Genomic DNA, 16,692 nt, shown 5'->3' with positions numbered 1-16,692 from the left:
ATTTTCATACTTTGCACAGACCAGTAAAAACCTACACACAGTATAGACACGAGCTAGATGAAGTGTACAACAGTCCAACAAGCAGTACAGATTAAACGCAATCTAATATGCAGTACGAAACTTCAAACAAGCAGTACGCTTCTAACTATCATGAAGTTCTTGAGACTACCTGCATGTAATACACACCGTACAAGTGGGGGAAATTGTGGAAACTATTACTGCTCATCTAGTATCTAAGCAGTTCACATATTGTAACCATGCAAACTAAAACACGAGCTCCATGCACACAAGCAAAAAAGTTAAAACAAGATATAAGTACAAAGTGCAGTACACTTCAATAAAACAAAATAAGTGCGTTCCTAAAAAACTAGAAGTTCAGACTAGTATGGAATTATACAAAAAAATATAAAAAACAAAGAAAAAATCAGATCAAACGAAAAGTACCATCTTGTAGTGAGTCTCCACATCTGTTGGCGTAAGCTGATGGACAAAAGGACTTGTGCAGCCAAGGCCACGGCGAAGCAGGGTGGAATAGAATGCAGAAACATTGATGTGGCCCATATCCAGTCCTTCCGCGAATACTGTGCCATATGCAAGCTGATCCGCTCGCCCAGCTCGGCACAAGACCTTGCCCCCACGACGAGCACGACGGGCCTGCGAGCAAGCTGAGCAATCGCTGTGCGTCGGCACACCACAACCATGGCCGCAGCAGGAGAGATTCGCGTAGGGGCCTGGAGCGATCGCAACAAAAACCTAGAAAAATAAAAAATAAAGAGAGGCTGGAGAAAGGAGAGAAGTTGCGGCTAGAGGAGAAATGAACTGCAAAGGAAGGGTAGAAGTTGGCCTACATTTATAGAAGAGGAATGCAAAAAGGTCAAAACTAAAAATTAAAGGGGAGTTAACGAAAATTATGTTACGAAGAATGAAGGACAATCAATAAAGGCTTATGTTACCAAAGAAAAGGACCCAAAAAAGAAGGTGTATTTTGACTGCAGCAATTCCCACGAACTAACCGCAGATCATTAAATAATAATTCTCTAAAAAATTATAATCCACAAACCATTTTATGTGTGCAGTTCTCCAAAGTCTTACCAGGCAGTTCACTATATGTGTGCATGAAGTGCAGTACATGCTCAAAATGAAGCACAAGAGAAGCACTTTCGCGCAGTGCACAACGCAGAATTAGTGCACCTGATGCAGTCCTTAAATGTAAGTCATGTAGTCCGCAGCGTTGGCATAAGCAGTCACAACTTTCGCACAAAGAAGGATGCAGCACAGGACTATGACGAATGCAGTGCACATAGAGGCAGCACAGCAATGCACACCCGTACACTAGAAAAAGGATACGTAAGAGGAAAAACAACAAAGAAAAATGATACCCATGTACTGCACAAAAATGTAGCGCAAACATGTTAGTGCGGAATGCGTGCACATGCAGTACAGAACCATGATCAATGCAGTGCACAGATGATTTACTAAGCAGTGCACGCCCCTACATTGGAAAAATACTTAAGAGAGAAAATACAAAGAAAAAAAATTGACCACCACAGGTGCAGCCGGCCCAAGCCAATCTTGTAGTAGGTCTGCGCCCACAGAAGGCGAGTCGTTCTGAGTAACAATGCATGGGGCCGGGCACACATGGGCCCACAGGTCAGAGAGCATAGAGCAGCGAACGTCGTGTATAAGCGCCCACATAAGTAACCAGAGGAGTTCGTAACGCTGCCTCGCCAGCGCTTATAAACAGGTCGAGCGCGCCCTCCGCGGGCGAGGTGGGACTAAATATTAGAGCGCACACACAGCGCACCGGGAACCAGCCGTGCTCACAGGCCGACTTGGGCCCAATGCGTCTTCACTCCCCGAACACAGGCCCAACAAGGACCACTAAGAAAAAACAATAAGTTCAAAAATAAAACATCAAATAAAAATGAGAAACATTTTTTAAATGAATAACAACAACAAGAACAACAACAACAAAAATGTGCGTGGGCACTGCCAGAAACTACAGTTCGCTATTAATAAATAAAACGCGGGAAGCCCAAAGTCAACGTACAAATGCAGTCCACGACGTACAACAATGTAGTTCTTCACGTGGAAGCACGAAGTATTCTTTTTTCTGAAATGCAGTTCTCTTTACACTGCAATGCAATATGGCTAAAATGAAGAATGCAGCCCTGTTACTTAAGCAAAACAGTCTGACACCCCTACCCACACTACCCTCCATCCACACAAAAGCTGCATTACCATCAAAAAAAGAGAAAAAAAGAAAGAACTCCATCAAAAAACTAAATGTGCGTACATCTGTGTGAATCCTAATCCGATATAATTCAGTGTACGAAGAATAAATTTCACTTCCATGCAGTACACTATGTGGACATACGCAGTTCTGTTCTGATAGCGAAGAAGTGCATTTACTAGGAAAATTCACAAAACACAATCATCACATTTTCTGACAGTTGCGTGCGTACCTGAACTAGTCACGAAAAAAGAGGCTACGACGTTCCGGATTTCCAGCGCACTAACAGAGCCTCCTCATAGAAGTACCTCTCTGCAGTTTCCATGTAACTAAAAACACAGCCTCACCATGCTACCACCCCGCTCCACCTCTCCCACATCCTGTCAAGGAGAGAAGAGGAGATCAGAGGAGAAAACACAACAGCTTTGTCCCCCCCCAAAACCCCATTGCATCTTCTTCTCCACACTTCCTTTCACTAACCTCTCTCTCCAGAACAAACACGAGAGAGCAGAGGAGAGTCATGGTGGATGCATCTCTGTACAAGCAACGCCGCAGGTACACCAGGGAGCTCCACGACGTTGTCCTCCATGGCAACCACAAGCTCCACGTCGTTTGCACAAGCAAGGGTGAAGACGTGGACCAGATGCTCTCCACGCTCAGGAGGAAGCTCGGCGGAATGCTCGTCAAACTAGTCGGCGTTGATGTCGAGTACACGCACTACGTGAAGCCACAGCGGGCAGCAGTGCTCCAGCTATGTGTAGAAAAAGAATGCCTTGTCTACCACATCTCTGCAGCTAAAGACAGGTCATAATAACTATCAATCTGTACTATTGCTTGTCAATATTGATTTTAAATTTTCTTCACTGCAATTGCCAATATTTAAACTTTGGTTCTCATTTTTAAAAAGCATGGCATATGAATTCATTGACAGTTTTCATCTGGCTCCATGTATGTCACTCATGTGTTCAATTCTTGAATTATATGGTCTAGCGATACACACAGCTTTATTTTGTTTTACCAAATACAAATTATTTTCTGAACAATAGAAAACTGCAACATTACTATACAAAACATGCATTGTTTATGCAATCTATTATCAGATTTACTAGTTAGGCTGAACAAAGTATTAGCAACTACTCACTGCAACAGATTCAAATATTCAAATTGCAGTTCAGTCTCAGAAAAAAACAAAAGAACATTGGTAGTTCTAAGAAAATAAACTATATTCACTCTATACAAACATCTTGCAGGCCAATGGAACTAGGCAAATTCCTCATGAATGGTGAGTACACCTTCATCGGATTCGCCATTGAAGGAGAGAAAAGCAAGCTGAAGCTATCTGGTTTGGAGATCAACTTCGATAACTACATTGATATTCAGGTGGAATGGATAGACCCATACAATAAAAAGAAGTTTGACTCTTTGGCTGATGTTGCCGGCAGGATGATAGACATTCACTACCATGACATGAAGAAAAAAATTAACCGCAAGGAGGACCATACACTGTGGGGATTTTGCCCGCTGCCAGAAAAGCTTATCAAGTATGCAGCAGTAGATGCATTCGCAACATATGAGTCATGGAGAATCATCTACGATGTCATAATGGGATTGGACAGGGCAAAAAGAGACAAAGAAGCAAAGAAGAAGAAGAACAAGGCTGTAATCTAATACAACAACTAGAAATAATCAGGGCTATGTTTAGTTTCACTTTACTTTAGTCATTGTGTTGTTCTTTGTTTCATGTATGCAAGCTTTTGATTATGTTCGTTGCTTCATATCGAACATTTCTTTTGTAAAAACAATGTCGTTTTAGAATTATCATCAAATTTTCTTTCTGTTGTTTGCTTATGTATCGTCAGTTTGCTTGTGATCAATTGCTTTCGCTGAAATTAGTTTGTGTTAGAACAAGTATCCAAACAACTTTGAAAAATTTAATGAGTGATACGAAAACATACTATGCACATACAAAACATATTAAAAAACAACGTTAAACAAAAAAATTAAGTAATCTGACTACAACTCATACCTAAAAAAGAAAGATTAATGCAGTTCACAATGGTAAAAATAAGCAGTACACATGTGTCCACATGCAGTCCACATGCAGTCCACAAATAGTAATTATAGAAAATAACATTAATATTAATTTTTCTAAAAGAAATATAATCCGCAGACCATTCTAAACAAACATGAATACAATTCACAGAACAAATATAAGGCAGTTCACAAAGTGTATACATGAAGTGCAGTACATGCATAAATGTAGAACGAGAGGGGCTGCAGCAACTTTCGTGCAGTGCACAACACACAGACTTGGTACGCGTAGTGCAGTACTCAACGTTGGTGCAAGCAGTACAAATGACATCATTTGTACTACCACGAAATATATATACTCCAAAAGAAAAAGTGCTTCAGATAAGGAAAAAAATTGACCACCCAGCTGCAACCAGGCCCCAGCCAGTCCCGTAATAGGTCTGTGCCCATAGTAGGCGAGTCGTTCTGAGCCACAATGCATGGGGCCGAGCACACATGGGCCCACAGTTCAGAGAGCATAGAGCAGCGAGCGCCGTGTATAAGCGCCCAAACAAGTAAACTGAGGAGTTCGACAGAGATGCCTCGCCAGGGCTTATAAACAGGTCGAGCGCGGTGTCCGCGGGCGAGGTGGGACTAAATATTAGAGCGCACACACAGCGCACCGGGAACCAGCCGTGCTCACAGGCCGACTTGGGCCCAATGCGTCTTACACCCCAACGGACCCAACAAATTCTCACAGCCCAAAACAAACAAAGCCCAACGACGCACAACTAGCAAGTAACTCCAGTACCCCCTCACCTAAAAAAATGCAATCCGCTCTGCAGGTATGGGATGGAAGATGTGTTGTCAATAAAGCATTGCAGTTCGCTTAGACGATTATTTTTTCCAGCCAATGAAGAACACTACCACGGCTAGCCCGAGTCAAACCGCCTCCTCCACTTGGCGAATATTTTCACTTGGCTACAATGGCACAATCCCACGTCACACCCTGTCTTGGTTGACGGGCGCACGGGGTGTGACAGGGAAGTGACGGGGTGTGACGGACTCACCTACGCATGCGGCGCCGCGGCATGCGGCGCCGCGGCATGCCGCGTTGCCGCCTGCTCCGGCTCGCTCCAGGCTCGGCCTCACAGGGGGGTGGGGAGGGGGTCACGACCCCCTCCCCACCCCCTGCTCGGCATCGCGCTAACGCATGCAGTGCGCTTGGTTGATAGATGCAGTGCGGACATTTTGTTTTTCCAACAATAGGACGCACGTAACCCAGAGCCACAACCCTAAGATAGACAGGGAGGCGACGGGGTGTGACGGACTCGCCTACGCATGCGACGCCGCGGCAGGCTTGGCCTCGCAGGGGGTGGGGATGCTCGGCCTCACGCTAACGCATGCAGTGCACTTGGTTGACAGGCGCAGTGCGGACATTTCTGTTTTTCCAACAATAGGACGCACGCAACCCCAAAGCCACACCCCTTAGATAGACAGGGAGGCGACAGGGTGTGACGGACTCGCCCACGCATGCGGCACCGCGGCACGCCGCGTCGCCACCTGCTCCGGCTCGTTCCAGGCTCGGCCTCGCAGGACGGTGGGGAGGGGGTCACGACCCCCCTCCCACCCCCTGCTCGGCCTCGCGCTAACGCACGCAATGCGATTGGTTGACAGGCGCAGTGCAGACATTCTGTTTTTCCAACATTTGGACGCACACAACCCCAGAGCCACACCCCTACGATAGACAGGGAGGCAACGGGGTGTGACGGACTCGCCTACGAATGCGGCGCCGGGGCACGCCGCGTCACCGCCTGCTCCGGCTCATTCCAGGCTCGGCCTCGCAGGGGGATGGGGAGGGGGGTCACGACCCCCTCCCCACCCCCTGCTCGGCCTCGCGCTAACGCACACAGTGCGCTTGGTTAATAGGCGCAGTGCGGACATTTCTGTTTTTCCAACAATAGGACGCACGCAACCCCAAAGCCACAACCCTAAGATAGACAGGGAGGCGACGGGGTGTGACGGACTCGCCTACGCATGCGGTGCCGCGGCACGCCGCGTCGCCGCTTGCTCTGGCTCGTTACAGGCTCGGCCTCACAGGTGGTGGGGAGGGGGTCGCAACCCCCCCTCCCACCCCCCTGCTCGGCCTCGCGCTAACGCACGCAATGCGCTAAGTAAATGGAATACAGGAGCAATACAAATCTATAGACAACTAAAAGAAATGGGGGGCCCCTAACCCCCCACCTTACGGTACAAACAATAAAAAAACCAATGGCAGGACGCATCTTTAGGCAAAGCAGTGCATTTGGTTAGGCAAAGCAGTGCATTTGGTTAGGCAAAGCAGTGCGGTATCATAAAGCAATGCAGTTTCGGGATACACACATGAATACAGGGTCTGCGGCAAGTGCAGCAAAAAAACAGGTGCAGCACAAACTTGTAGACAAATGCAGTGCTTTTTGTTGGACGAAGAAGTTCGGCATCACATGCAATGCAGTTTATGGGACACGTACGATACATATAAGCATGACAAATGCCAGTTCACACAGAACGTAGTCGTCAACAAAATAAAAAAACATATATATATATACGGTATGAGCTATTTATATAAAATACACATACACATACACATACAAATTCGTCCATATATGCTGCTGCAAAAAGCAGACGAAAACACAACAACAGAAAAAAAAGTCTTTTCATACATTATCTACCTTAGACAGCACACAGTACACAACATGAAACCTAGTTCTTGTCCAAAGACAGGCTTTTACCCAGTAGAAACAATGCCAAATGACTGTTACTGCGTCTGCGATTGCGACAGGGAAGTAAGCCCGAGGTCCGCCATCAGATCTCGTAGCTCAAGCGGCATGTCTTCATAGTACAACATGTTCGAAGGATTGAACAGCAGCTGGAACATGTACTCCGCCTTCCAATCTTCAACAGCAGGCTGAAAAAATTAAAAAAATGCAGACCAGTGATTAAAATAAAGGTTGTCATAAAGAACAAAAAGTGAAAAACTAAAATAATAAAAAAAAGTAACAAGAAAAAGAAGAAACAGGGAAGGTGTTACGTCGGATTTGATAATTTTCTCAACTAGACGTTGGCCGTCATACAACTGTGTCAACCTCGGAACATAGATTCTGCACTTGTTTGCTCCCTGCGCTGGCACGACCGGGTAAGAGTGCTTCTCTGCCAATTTAACCCAGTCAGGGTGGTTCTTAGATCTATACATTTTTTCACCATAAATCCCCTTCAGCAGCTGAGTCATCCTCCTCATCTGGCAAAAAAAGGAAGCACAAACTAAAAATAACACACATCACAGATCAAATTACTATTCAGACGAACCAAAAAAATACAAAGTTGTTCTCAACGTCTAGACAGTCCCACTTTTAAATGCACGTGAGGTCATTTCCTTTTATCTCCTTTTTTACACAGATTAGGGGGTGTGTGAGAAAATGCAGTTCTGTCACGCATATGTTGCAGTGCACTACATAAACAAGTGTGGTTCTATGTGCGCTAACATTGCATGTGCAGTTTATAAAAAAATGCAGTAGGAGAAACACAAAAAATCTTTGCACTTGGCAAGAAAAAATGACATACCACTTTAGTGCAATCTGAGTGGTAGTCAGTCCTGCGCCACTTTGTCGTGACATCAGGATGGCCAGTGTAGTTCCTAGTGTCATGGATATCAAACGTCTGGCGATGCTGGTTCATCGTGTATAAGGAATAATGACCATCCTTGGAGCGCCGCATCATAATCTGTTCACATCGAAAAAAATGAAATGAAAAGTTCTTTCGAGACGTAGCACTAGGACCACTGTCCCAAAAATAACTATATAAAAGAAATGCAACAAACCAGAAAATAAATGACGGAAAACAATGGACTTACCAGTTTTGCGTCCAACGGGTTCACGTCGTCTCTCACAAAAACCTTGAACTGCTTAACTGCATCTTCTAAAACAAACGGGCTATGCACAACTGGCACACAGGGTTTAATTCATCATCTCTCGTCACAAAGGTATCCATTTGAAGAACATACTGAAAAGAAAAAAGAACAAAAATAGGACATGAAAAAAAGAATAAACCATGCATGCAGGCATGGACATGAAAAAACCAGTACAATAGAAAAAATGACAGCACACGTTTACCGTGATAAATAAAGGTGAAAGTAGCACATGTTCACCAGAATGATAAACTAAACCCAATTCAGGGTCTTGCTTCCAGTACTTGATGACAAAATCCATGAGATACGAATCCATTAAAGCTCCTTTGCCAAATGTATTATAGATATAGTCAATAGTGTAAGTATCAACATGACCAAAAGGACTATTCACCATAATGAACGCGTTCCTGCAGTAAACATACACAGATGGGATCAATAAAATTAAAATTAAAAACAAAACACACAAAAAGGATTAAGGGCACACACATAAAACTTACTCGTGGTATTTGGTTACAAAATCTTTGCTGAGAACAAGATCCTTTATTTTCCTCGCCTCATCAATATATTTGAACCTCGGAGGCTTCAATTTCTCTATAGAGCATCTCAACTTAAAAGCCCTCTCACCTGCCCTCTTGTTTGAAAATACTTCAACCTCATCCACAAGAGGACGATTAATTGCTGCACTCCTAGTCCTAGTGACGCGTGGACACGGCGTAACAAAATCATCATCATCAACAGCAAATACATCGCGTGGAGAGCTAGGTCGAGAAACACTTCCACCATCAGGTCTAGACGCCTCAACTATGTCCAAACCATCTCCAGCCAAAGAACCAGAATTATCTAGAGAGATTTCAATGGCACAATCCTCCATAACCACCTCAGAACCCTGGGACTCGAACAGTGACATACAACCTTCATGAAGCCCCCCATCAAAACCTAAAAACGTGTAGAAAAAAGGGACAATTGCATTTTTACCCCTAGTTGGTTCCTACCCACGGGTTTTGCCCTTACTTTTTGAGCTTGCTCAGTTTTGCCCTTACCTTTTCCGTCGAGGTCCCTCGAATGCCCTTTGACCGTTTTACCAAAACTTTGAAAATTCATAACTAATTCATATGAACACAGAAAACTGCAAATAAGATATCAAAATGTTCACATAAACATTACCTTTATGTGCATATCATTTGCATTCAGGACAAAAGCATCATTTAAACTACCTGAGGTAGTTAATGTTATTAACATTATTAAAAATAAAAAGGTATAAACAATATTTTTTTCATGAATAAAAATTACATGCAAATGTAGGTGATGTTTTCTGAACATCCTGATATCTTATTTGCATTTTTCTGAGTTCGTATCAACTTGTTATGAAGTTTCCAAATAATGGTCAAAGTTGTTAGAACATTCATAACAAGATGATATGAACTCAGAAAAATGAAAATAAGATATCTGGATGTTCAGAAAACATCACTTACATTTGCATGTAATTTTTATTCATGAAAAAAGTATTGTTTATACCTTTTTATTTTTAATAATGTTAATAACATTAATTACCTTAGGTAGTTTAAAGGTTGCTTTTGTCCTGAATGCAAATGATATGCACATAAAGGTAATGTTTATCTGAACATTTTGATATCTTATTTGCATTTTTCTGAGTTCATATGAATTAGTTATGAATTTTCAAAGTTTTGGTCAAACGGTCAAAGGGCATTCGAGGGACCATGATGGAAAAAGTAAGGGCAAGACTAAGCAAGCTCGAAAAGTAAGGGCAAAACCCGTGGGTAGGATCCAACTAGGGGTCAAAATGCAATTGTCCCTAGAAAAAACATGGAAACACTCAGCACAAAATACAAAACCATAAAACACGTAATACATCTCATTAATATAAAAAAACGCAGTTCACTAAAGAATAGAATGCAACCCAATTGTCTACATCAATGCAGTCGACTTGTCTACAGCAATGCAGAACAATTGTATACAACAATGCAGCCCACTTATATACAACAATGCAGCCCACTTATAAAGAACAATGCAACTCACTTGTCCCAAAAATAAATACAGCTCACTAACACAACAAAAAATATACACATCCATTCTAAATCACGCACTTAACTAAACAAACTAGTAAAAAAAGCCCTAAGAAGCGGAAGCAAGGAGTAGAAAAATAAATAAATAAGGGAGGATAAATAAGTTCACTAAAACAACCTTTATCTGCAAAAATTAAAAGTGATGTTAAATCAAGGCAACACTTTCTCGATGTGAGCCAACTATAGAGCATGGCCTTTCTGATGTAGCCAATGTGCTCCACCCCAAACTAAGCAACTCGAACACCATCCCAAGTCTGCAAGAATTGAAACATATAGAATCCACAATCATGCCTGCAATAAAAGAATAAAAAACATCAGTTTCACAAAATGAAATTAAAAAACTTGAGCAGTATGGTGGAGAGGGGCTGTACGGAACACACCCATTTGGCTGTATTCGGACAATGACATGTTTCAACACAAATCCATCAAGTGTAGGAGGATTTAGCGGCTCATCAGAACTTGAGCTACCTTCTTTCCATGCACGCTTGATATTTTTAACCATCCTCCTAAAAACCCTGATCGCATCAGGGTTGCCAGGTTTATTGAGTGAGTCAAGAAATTCAACCCACCATTCTTTCACATTTAACGCAACTACACAATAATGACCAACGCCATCCCTCATCTCTGGCGGATCAAAAGTTGCAAAAAGGACCTGTTCGAAGCACGATAAATAAATAAAATTATTATAAGAAGAAGAAACAGAACGCTACAAAAACAAACACACAAAATATTGTTTTCGACACATAAAAACGTTACTCACCATATCCTTTTTATCAACACGCTCCTCGGCTTTTGAAGAGAACATCATTTTAACACTCCTGCCTACAGTACCACCATTCCAAATATTTGTCTGCCAAAACAAAACCAAAAATCAAATAGTGCTGAAGCAAACAGGTCATCGCACGAAATCAGAAAAGAAAAGCAAAAAATAAAACAAAAAATTCTGCATTCTTACACAAATATGGTGCGGGGCAACCATTGTCGGAGGTCCCTTAAAGTTATCTACCAGCAAAGAAACCCGAAGATCTACAAGGCTTGTAGTGAGCATCCCTTTATCCCAAAAAGATTGACCAACTTCGCCAATGGTAATATCAGCCATCTCAGTGTTAAAAGCAATCATGTCCCTGAATTTTTTATGAAATATTGAAACATAAGATACTAAAAAATAACAACAAAGAAAAAGGGTAAAATACCAAAATTAGAAAATACATATGAACAAAACCATTTCTAAAAAACCATACTTCTTCTTCTTGTCCTTCCGAACCCTCGTAACAGCAGCGTACAACTCATTGTATCTTTTCGGAAGAGTTGGATCAATGCTTGACGGTGTCACAACAGGAAGTTCGTCATCTGTAATAAAAAGATGAAGTTCACTTATCCAAAGAATGAAGTTCAAATATTAAGATAAGGAAATTCTGCTAGCTATTTTGAAAATCATCAACAAAAGATCAAGTTTCACTTATCATTAAACATCTAATACAACTACCATAGTAATTAAACAAAATGAATGAGAAAAACTTCAACTGCACTGTTCGAAACAAAACTCTTGCCTTTAGTGTCAGAGTCTTCATGCTATTGTTCTTCAGAGCTGGCCAAAACATTTTCTTAGCTAGGTTGCGACGAATCCACCACAACCTCACTAGACTGCCCTTCTGCAGCAACATCAGAATTCTCTGGATTTACAACAGTCTGGTCAACCGCAACGTCCTTAGATACTTCCACTACATGAGGCTCCAGTCTCGATACTTCAGGAACATCGTTGGCCGCCAGACAAACAGGGGAAGCAGCAACACTAAAAGCAGGAACGACATTCTCCAGCGGCTTTTCAATGCCAAAATCAGAATCTTCATGCCGACTAGGGGAAACAGCATCATGGGATTCTTGAGCTACAGAAGGGTCTGCACAGTCAACGGCAACCAATGCAGAAGCATCAACACTGCCACCACCATCAACAGCACAAGCCCCCTGATTCAGATCAACATGAACTTCTACGTTTTCTTCTCCAGGCTTTGGAAAGTTTAAAAAACACACAATAACACAAATGAGCATGGGGATAATTAACACAACAACACACATGACACTTATGTCAAAGACTGCTGATAACATACGCAGAACAACTGCAGTCCACATATGCAAAACAACTGCAACCCACATGTGTCAAAACAACTACAACTGCAACCCACATATACGTAAAAAAGAACTGCAGTTCACTTTGTCAAATGCTGCAGTTCAGTTATGTTAAATATTGAAGCTTACGTATGTAAAAGACTATGGACCACGCATGCGAAAAGAACCGCAGTTCACTTCTGTCAAAGACTGAAGCTCACACATCTAAAACTATTGCAGCTCACATATGTATATGAAAATGCATATGAGTGAACATAACAGCGTACATCAAGTTTATAACAACAACAAAAAATTACATTACAACCCACTAACAGAAAAAGTAATACAACTATACCTTATCAGCTACAACATCCGGAGGGGACGATGCATCAGCCAAGACCTCATCCTCGCCAGAGCCATCATAGGACTCTTTGTGCACATCACAAGCAACAACACCAGTCTACGGGCATAGAACAAACCAAAAACGAAAATAAGATGGTAACGACCAAAAAAGAAAAATACTTCAACTATGCACAAGCAGTACACACTTTACAACCGTGAAGTACACAAAAAATACAATAAAATGGAAAACAACAAATGCAAGTTCAAGAAGAGGGACGCATGGCAGAACAGACATGGCAGAAGTACTTGTACCTGACCAATTCCATCGTCCCTAGATCCATGGACACGAGAAGATTCCACTCCAGCCTATCACAAAAAACAAAAATAGTCAGGAGCATTCCACATAATACACAAAAGAGGTTCAAAGCCACAAAAAACCTAGAACATACATTATCAGCGCCAACGCGAGCGTCCTGACGGTTCATTTCATCCAAAATATGCCCAACATCCTTCTCATACCGACCGCATTTTTCCTCCTGTGAATGTCTCAACTGAGCATACGAAGACCGAACATTCGTCACTGCAGTCTTCAGGCTTTCAATCACGCCACAATCAAAATTGTGAGCAGCAACAATATCTTCATCTCGTGGGCCATGGCCAACAGGGAAGAACCAGCAACTGTCCTCAACCTGTCACCAGAGGTTGGCAAATCTTCAGTCAACTTCAAAACCTTCAGAAGAAGCTCATCAATCTCCTCATGTTTTTTGCCGCCAACAAATGTCTGTTTAGAAGAGCTTCTATTATCAAACATCTGTCGAGCCGTGAAACCACGAGTACGCGGCACCTCATCATCACAGGCAGGAAGCTGGCTACAGATAGGCTCATAAAATCTAGCATGAGTGCTAGGCCCCGCATTAGAGCTGCTGCATACAACTGCAACAGGACGGTTGTACACAATATAACCTGACGCCTTCCACTGCAAAAAAAGACAATAGGCAAAGAGAAGTACACATGTGAGTACTAGAAAAGTTCAGATTTATAATGGCTACACCTTTTAAAAAAAATCTGATATTAAAAACTCAGATGCACTAATCGGCAGCTTCCCAAATTTGTAAGTTTCCAAGTAAATCTTTCCCTTCACAAGCACATCCTCATTGTATAACTTCATCAGGTCCTTGGTCGTCAGGTATGACGCACGTGGCGTCAACGTGTGCATAACTAAAAATTTGCGAAGCTTCAAGCAGTCAAGATACATAATCAGGGGAACAATGGCACAACCCTCTGCACAATTTTGCTTGCTGCCTTCTGTTTGCCACCTCACCATAGCTGCCTGCAACTCATCAACAACAAGTTGGCAAAAGTCCATATGCGCCATAGCCGCATAATCCATGTTCTCTACCATTGCGGCAACTCTACCCAAACGAACTGCAGGACCGGGGCACAGCAAATTCTGGTAAAGTATCAGGAAGAACACCTTCACAGCAAGGTCAACAGTCACATGATCATCTTCCTCCACCAACACCTTCAACTTCTCAAGCAAGTCCTTGACACCTATACTTTTTGAACGGTCAAAGCCAAGCTCATCCTTGAGGGCAGTCAACGAGTCATCATGGCCACTGGCAGCTGGCATGGGTGCAGTGTGACGTCCCATAGGTAAATAAAAAATGTGATGAACTGCATCACGATGGATTCGAAGAACCTTGCCATTCCCAAAGTCCATTATCATGGTGGCAGGGTCAATCACTCCCATCAGATAGCACATAAGAATGCGCGACACATTTTTCTTTACTGTCAGTTCAAAGACAACACCAAATCCAGCATCCCGAACATGACTACAGTGTGCCTCTTTCAACAAAGCAGCAGCCTTGCAAACAGTGGGAAGCGACAAACGTACGGTCTTGTTAAATCGAGAATCATCACCCTCAGCATCATCTTTAGTTGCATTGCTCTTACTAGACTTCCTCCTTTGTGTAGAGGGAAATGCAGTCCACATTAGAAGATTAGCCATAAAAAAGACAGAGAAAACACAGATAGAATAACAATGAAAGAAACAAATGCAGTCCACTTCAACAAACCCTTGTAACAACATCCGCCTCCTCGCCGGAGTCAGCACCAACATCTTCATCGACATCATCATGGGCACGCTTGGGTAGACTCTTAGATGAACCACAGTCTTTGTGTCTACCAGTATGAACATCCCTCACAAAATTAGCAAGCACAAAGTCATCATCATTAGAGTTGGGACCTTCAGTGACATGTAGTCGCTTGCGCTGAGGATCCTTTCCACCAGCTTCAGCAGTTCTCTTGCCAAGATTCTTGTTCATGCCAGCAACACGTGGACTCCGCCGAGGTGTACCACCTTCCTCGGCAACAGTACCCAGCCTCTTCTTCTGCAAAGCAGGTTGTTTCACCTTGGCAAATCTGGCACCCTTGGCACCATCTGCAGCTCTCCTCTGCTTTTCCTTCTCCGCAAACTCTTTTGAGTCACTTTCAAACCTCAACTTCTTGCTTTGCTTCAACTCATATTCACGAAGCTGTTCCGAGACCATCCAATCCCGTGTAACTTCCTCTGTACCATCAACAGACTGCGATTGTGTTTCAGACAAGACGGGACATCTCTGGTCATAGCTCACACCAACATTACCCTCTGCAAAATAATGGTCAATCAATTGAGTAACCTCCTCAAACCCAGGCACCCCAGCATGGAAAACAGACACTGCGTCAAAATGAAGTTTGACTATGGCCGTTAAAAAGTGCACAAAAAGAAAAAATGCAGTACACTTAGACATATAAATGCAATGCTCCAATCATAAGATAAAAATAAAAATTAATGCATTGTATAAAAACTTGAATAAAACAATAATGCAGTTCACACATACATATAGTGGAGTTCACATATACAAATAAATACAGTGCTGCATACACTAACTTCATGTTTTTTCCCAACAAAATGTCGGACTAGATACAGCAAGGCAACACCAATTTGTACAACATCAAGTAACCAACATACACAAAATAAACAAAGCATTCACATACCAGAAGGAGGGGCCACACTTATGGGAGAAGATTCAATCGGCGAATTCACTTGATGTCCTCCCTCGCCACCGTGATCCTTACCACTAGGACAACGAGAGAGAATTGGTGTATCATTATGAGCACTGCAATCACCTACTGGATTCAAAAAAACTAGAAACGGTAATTACAAAACATCACATGACAAAATAATGCAAACGAACGCTGACAACTAACAGAGCATAAACAAATATGCAGGATGAATTAGGAAACTAGATAAACATCAAACAAAATAAACAAAGGCAAAATAAGCACTCCACATACCCTGAACTCCTCCTCCCACTCTGCTCGGGGAAGACATGGCATTTGCCTACAGCACAAGGACGAAGTGACAGATATAAGCAACAAAATCGGCGAAATCTGACGAAACCCTAGATCCAGCTTGCTCTGCCTACAGAGCACACACGAGTATCGACTTCAAATCGAGATAAAATTGCCTGCCTACGGAAAAATTACACAAGCAAAAACAGCAACAACAACTACGAGAATCACAAAACTAGACGAGGGGGCGATCAAGACCGAGGCCAAGCGGAAACGTACCACAAAAAAGGGGATGAACGCCGGCGGCGGCGGTCGGGGGGGGGGGGAGGGGCGGTGACGGGAACAGAGAGGAAAGGGTTGCTGAAGCGCAGCGGAAGCACTCGCGGAGCGAACAGCGACGCGAAATGCTGGAATAAGGACTCTCTTGAGGGTGGCGGTTCCTCGGGCGACGGCGGTTTTGCTCTAGGGAGAGATGCCTCGGAAGAAACTGCAAGAGAGGAGAGGGGATTGTTCTCGGTCTCTCTCCCTGTCAGTGGAGCGGTGGGATCGCCTGGGAGGGACACGTAGGAGGCCTGCGTGTGGCAAAGGGTCACATAAAACGGGCCCGCCCAAAAATGGCCCAGATAAAATAAGATAGACTA

The 16,692-nt window shown here is 43.0% G+C and overlaps 1 protein-coding gene across 1 annotated transcript; it reads left to right on the top strand.

The window, feature by feature from the left end:
• Positions 1-2,753: 2,753 nt before the first annotated feature.
• On the top strand, positions 2,754-3,901 carry LOC109756247 (3'-5' exonuclease-like). The gene is made up of 2 exons (XM_020315106.1): positions 2,754-3,037; positions 3,484-3,901. The coding sequence occupies exons 1-2, from the start codon at positions 2,754-2,756 to the stop codon at positions 3,899-3,901; spliced, it is 702 nt and encodes a 233-aa protein (XP_020170695.1).
• The last annotated feature ends 12,791 nt before the right edge of the window (positions 3,902-16,692 follow it).

Source organism: Aegilops tauschii, chromosome 1 (assembly GCF_002575655.3).
Source record: "Aegilops tauschii subsp. strangulata cultivar AL8/78 chromosome 1, Aet v6.0, whole genome shotgun sequence".
Taxonomy (NCBI): Eukaryota; Viridiplantae; Streptophyta; class Magnoliopsida; order Poales; family Poaceae; genus Aegilops; species Aegilops tauschii.
Note: the sequence above shows the minus strand (reverse complement) of the source record. Positions and strands in the feature narration are given on the sequence as shown.

Coding starts and splice junctions, on each gene's coding strand:
- LOC109756247 (XM_020315106.1), top strand. CDS start 2,754: ATGGTGGATGCATCTCTGTACAAGCAACGCCGCAGGTACACCAGGGAG. Junction 3,038..3,483: donor ATCTCTGCAGCTAAAGACAG/GTCATAATAACT, acceptor AACATCTTGCAG/GCCAATGGAACTAGGCAAAT.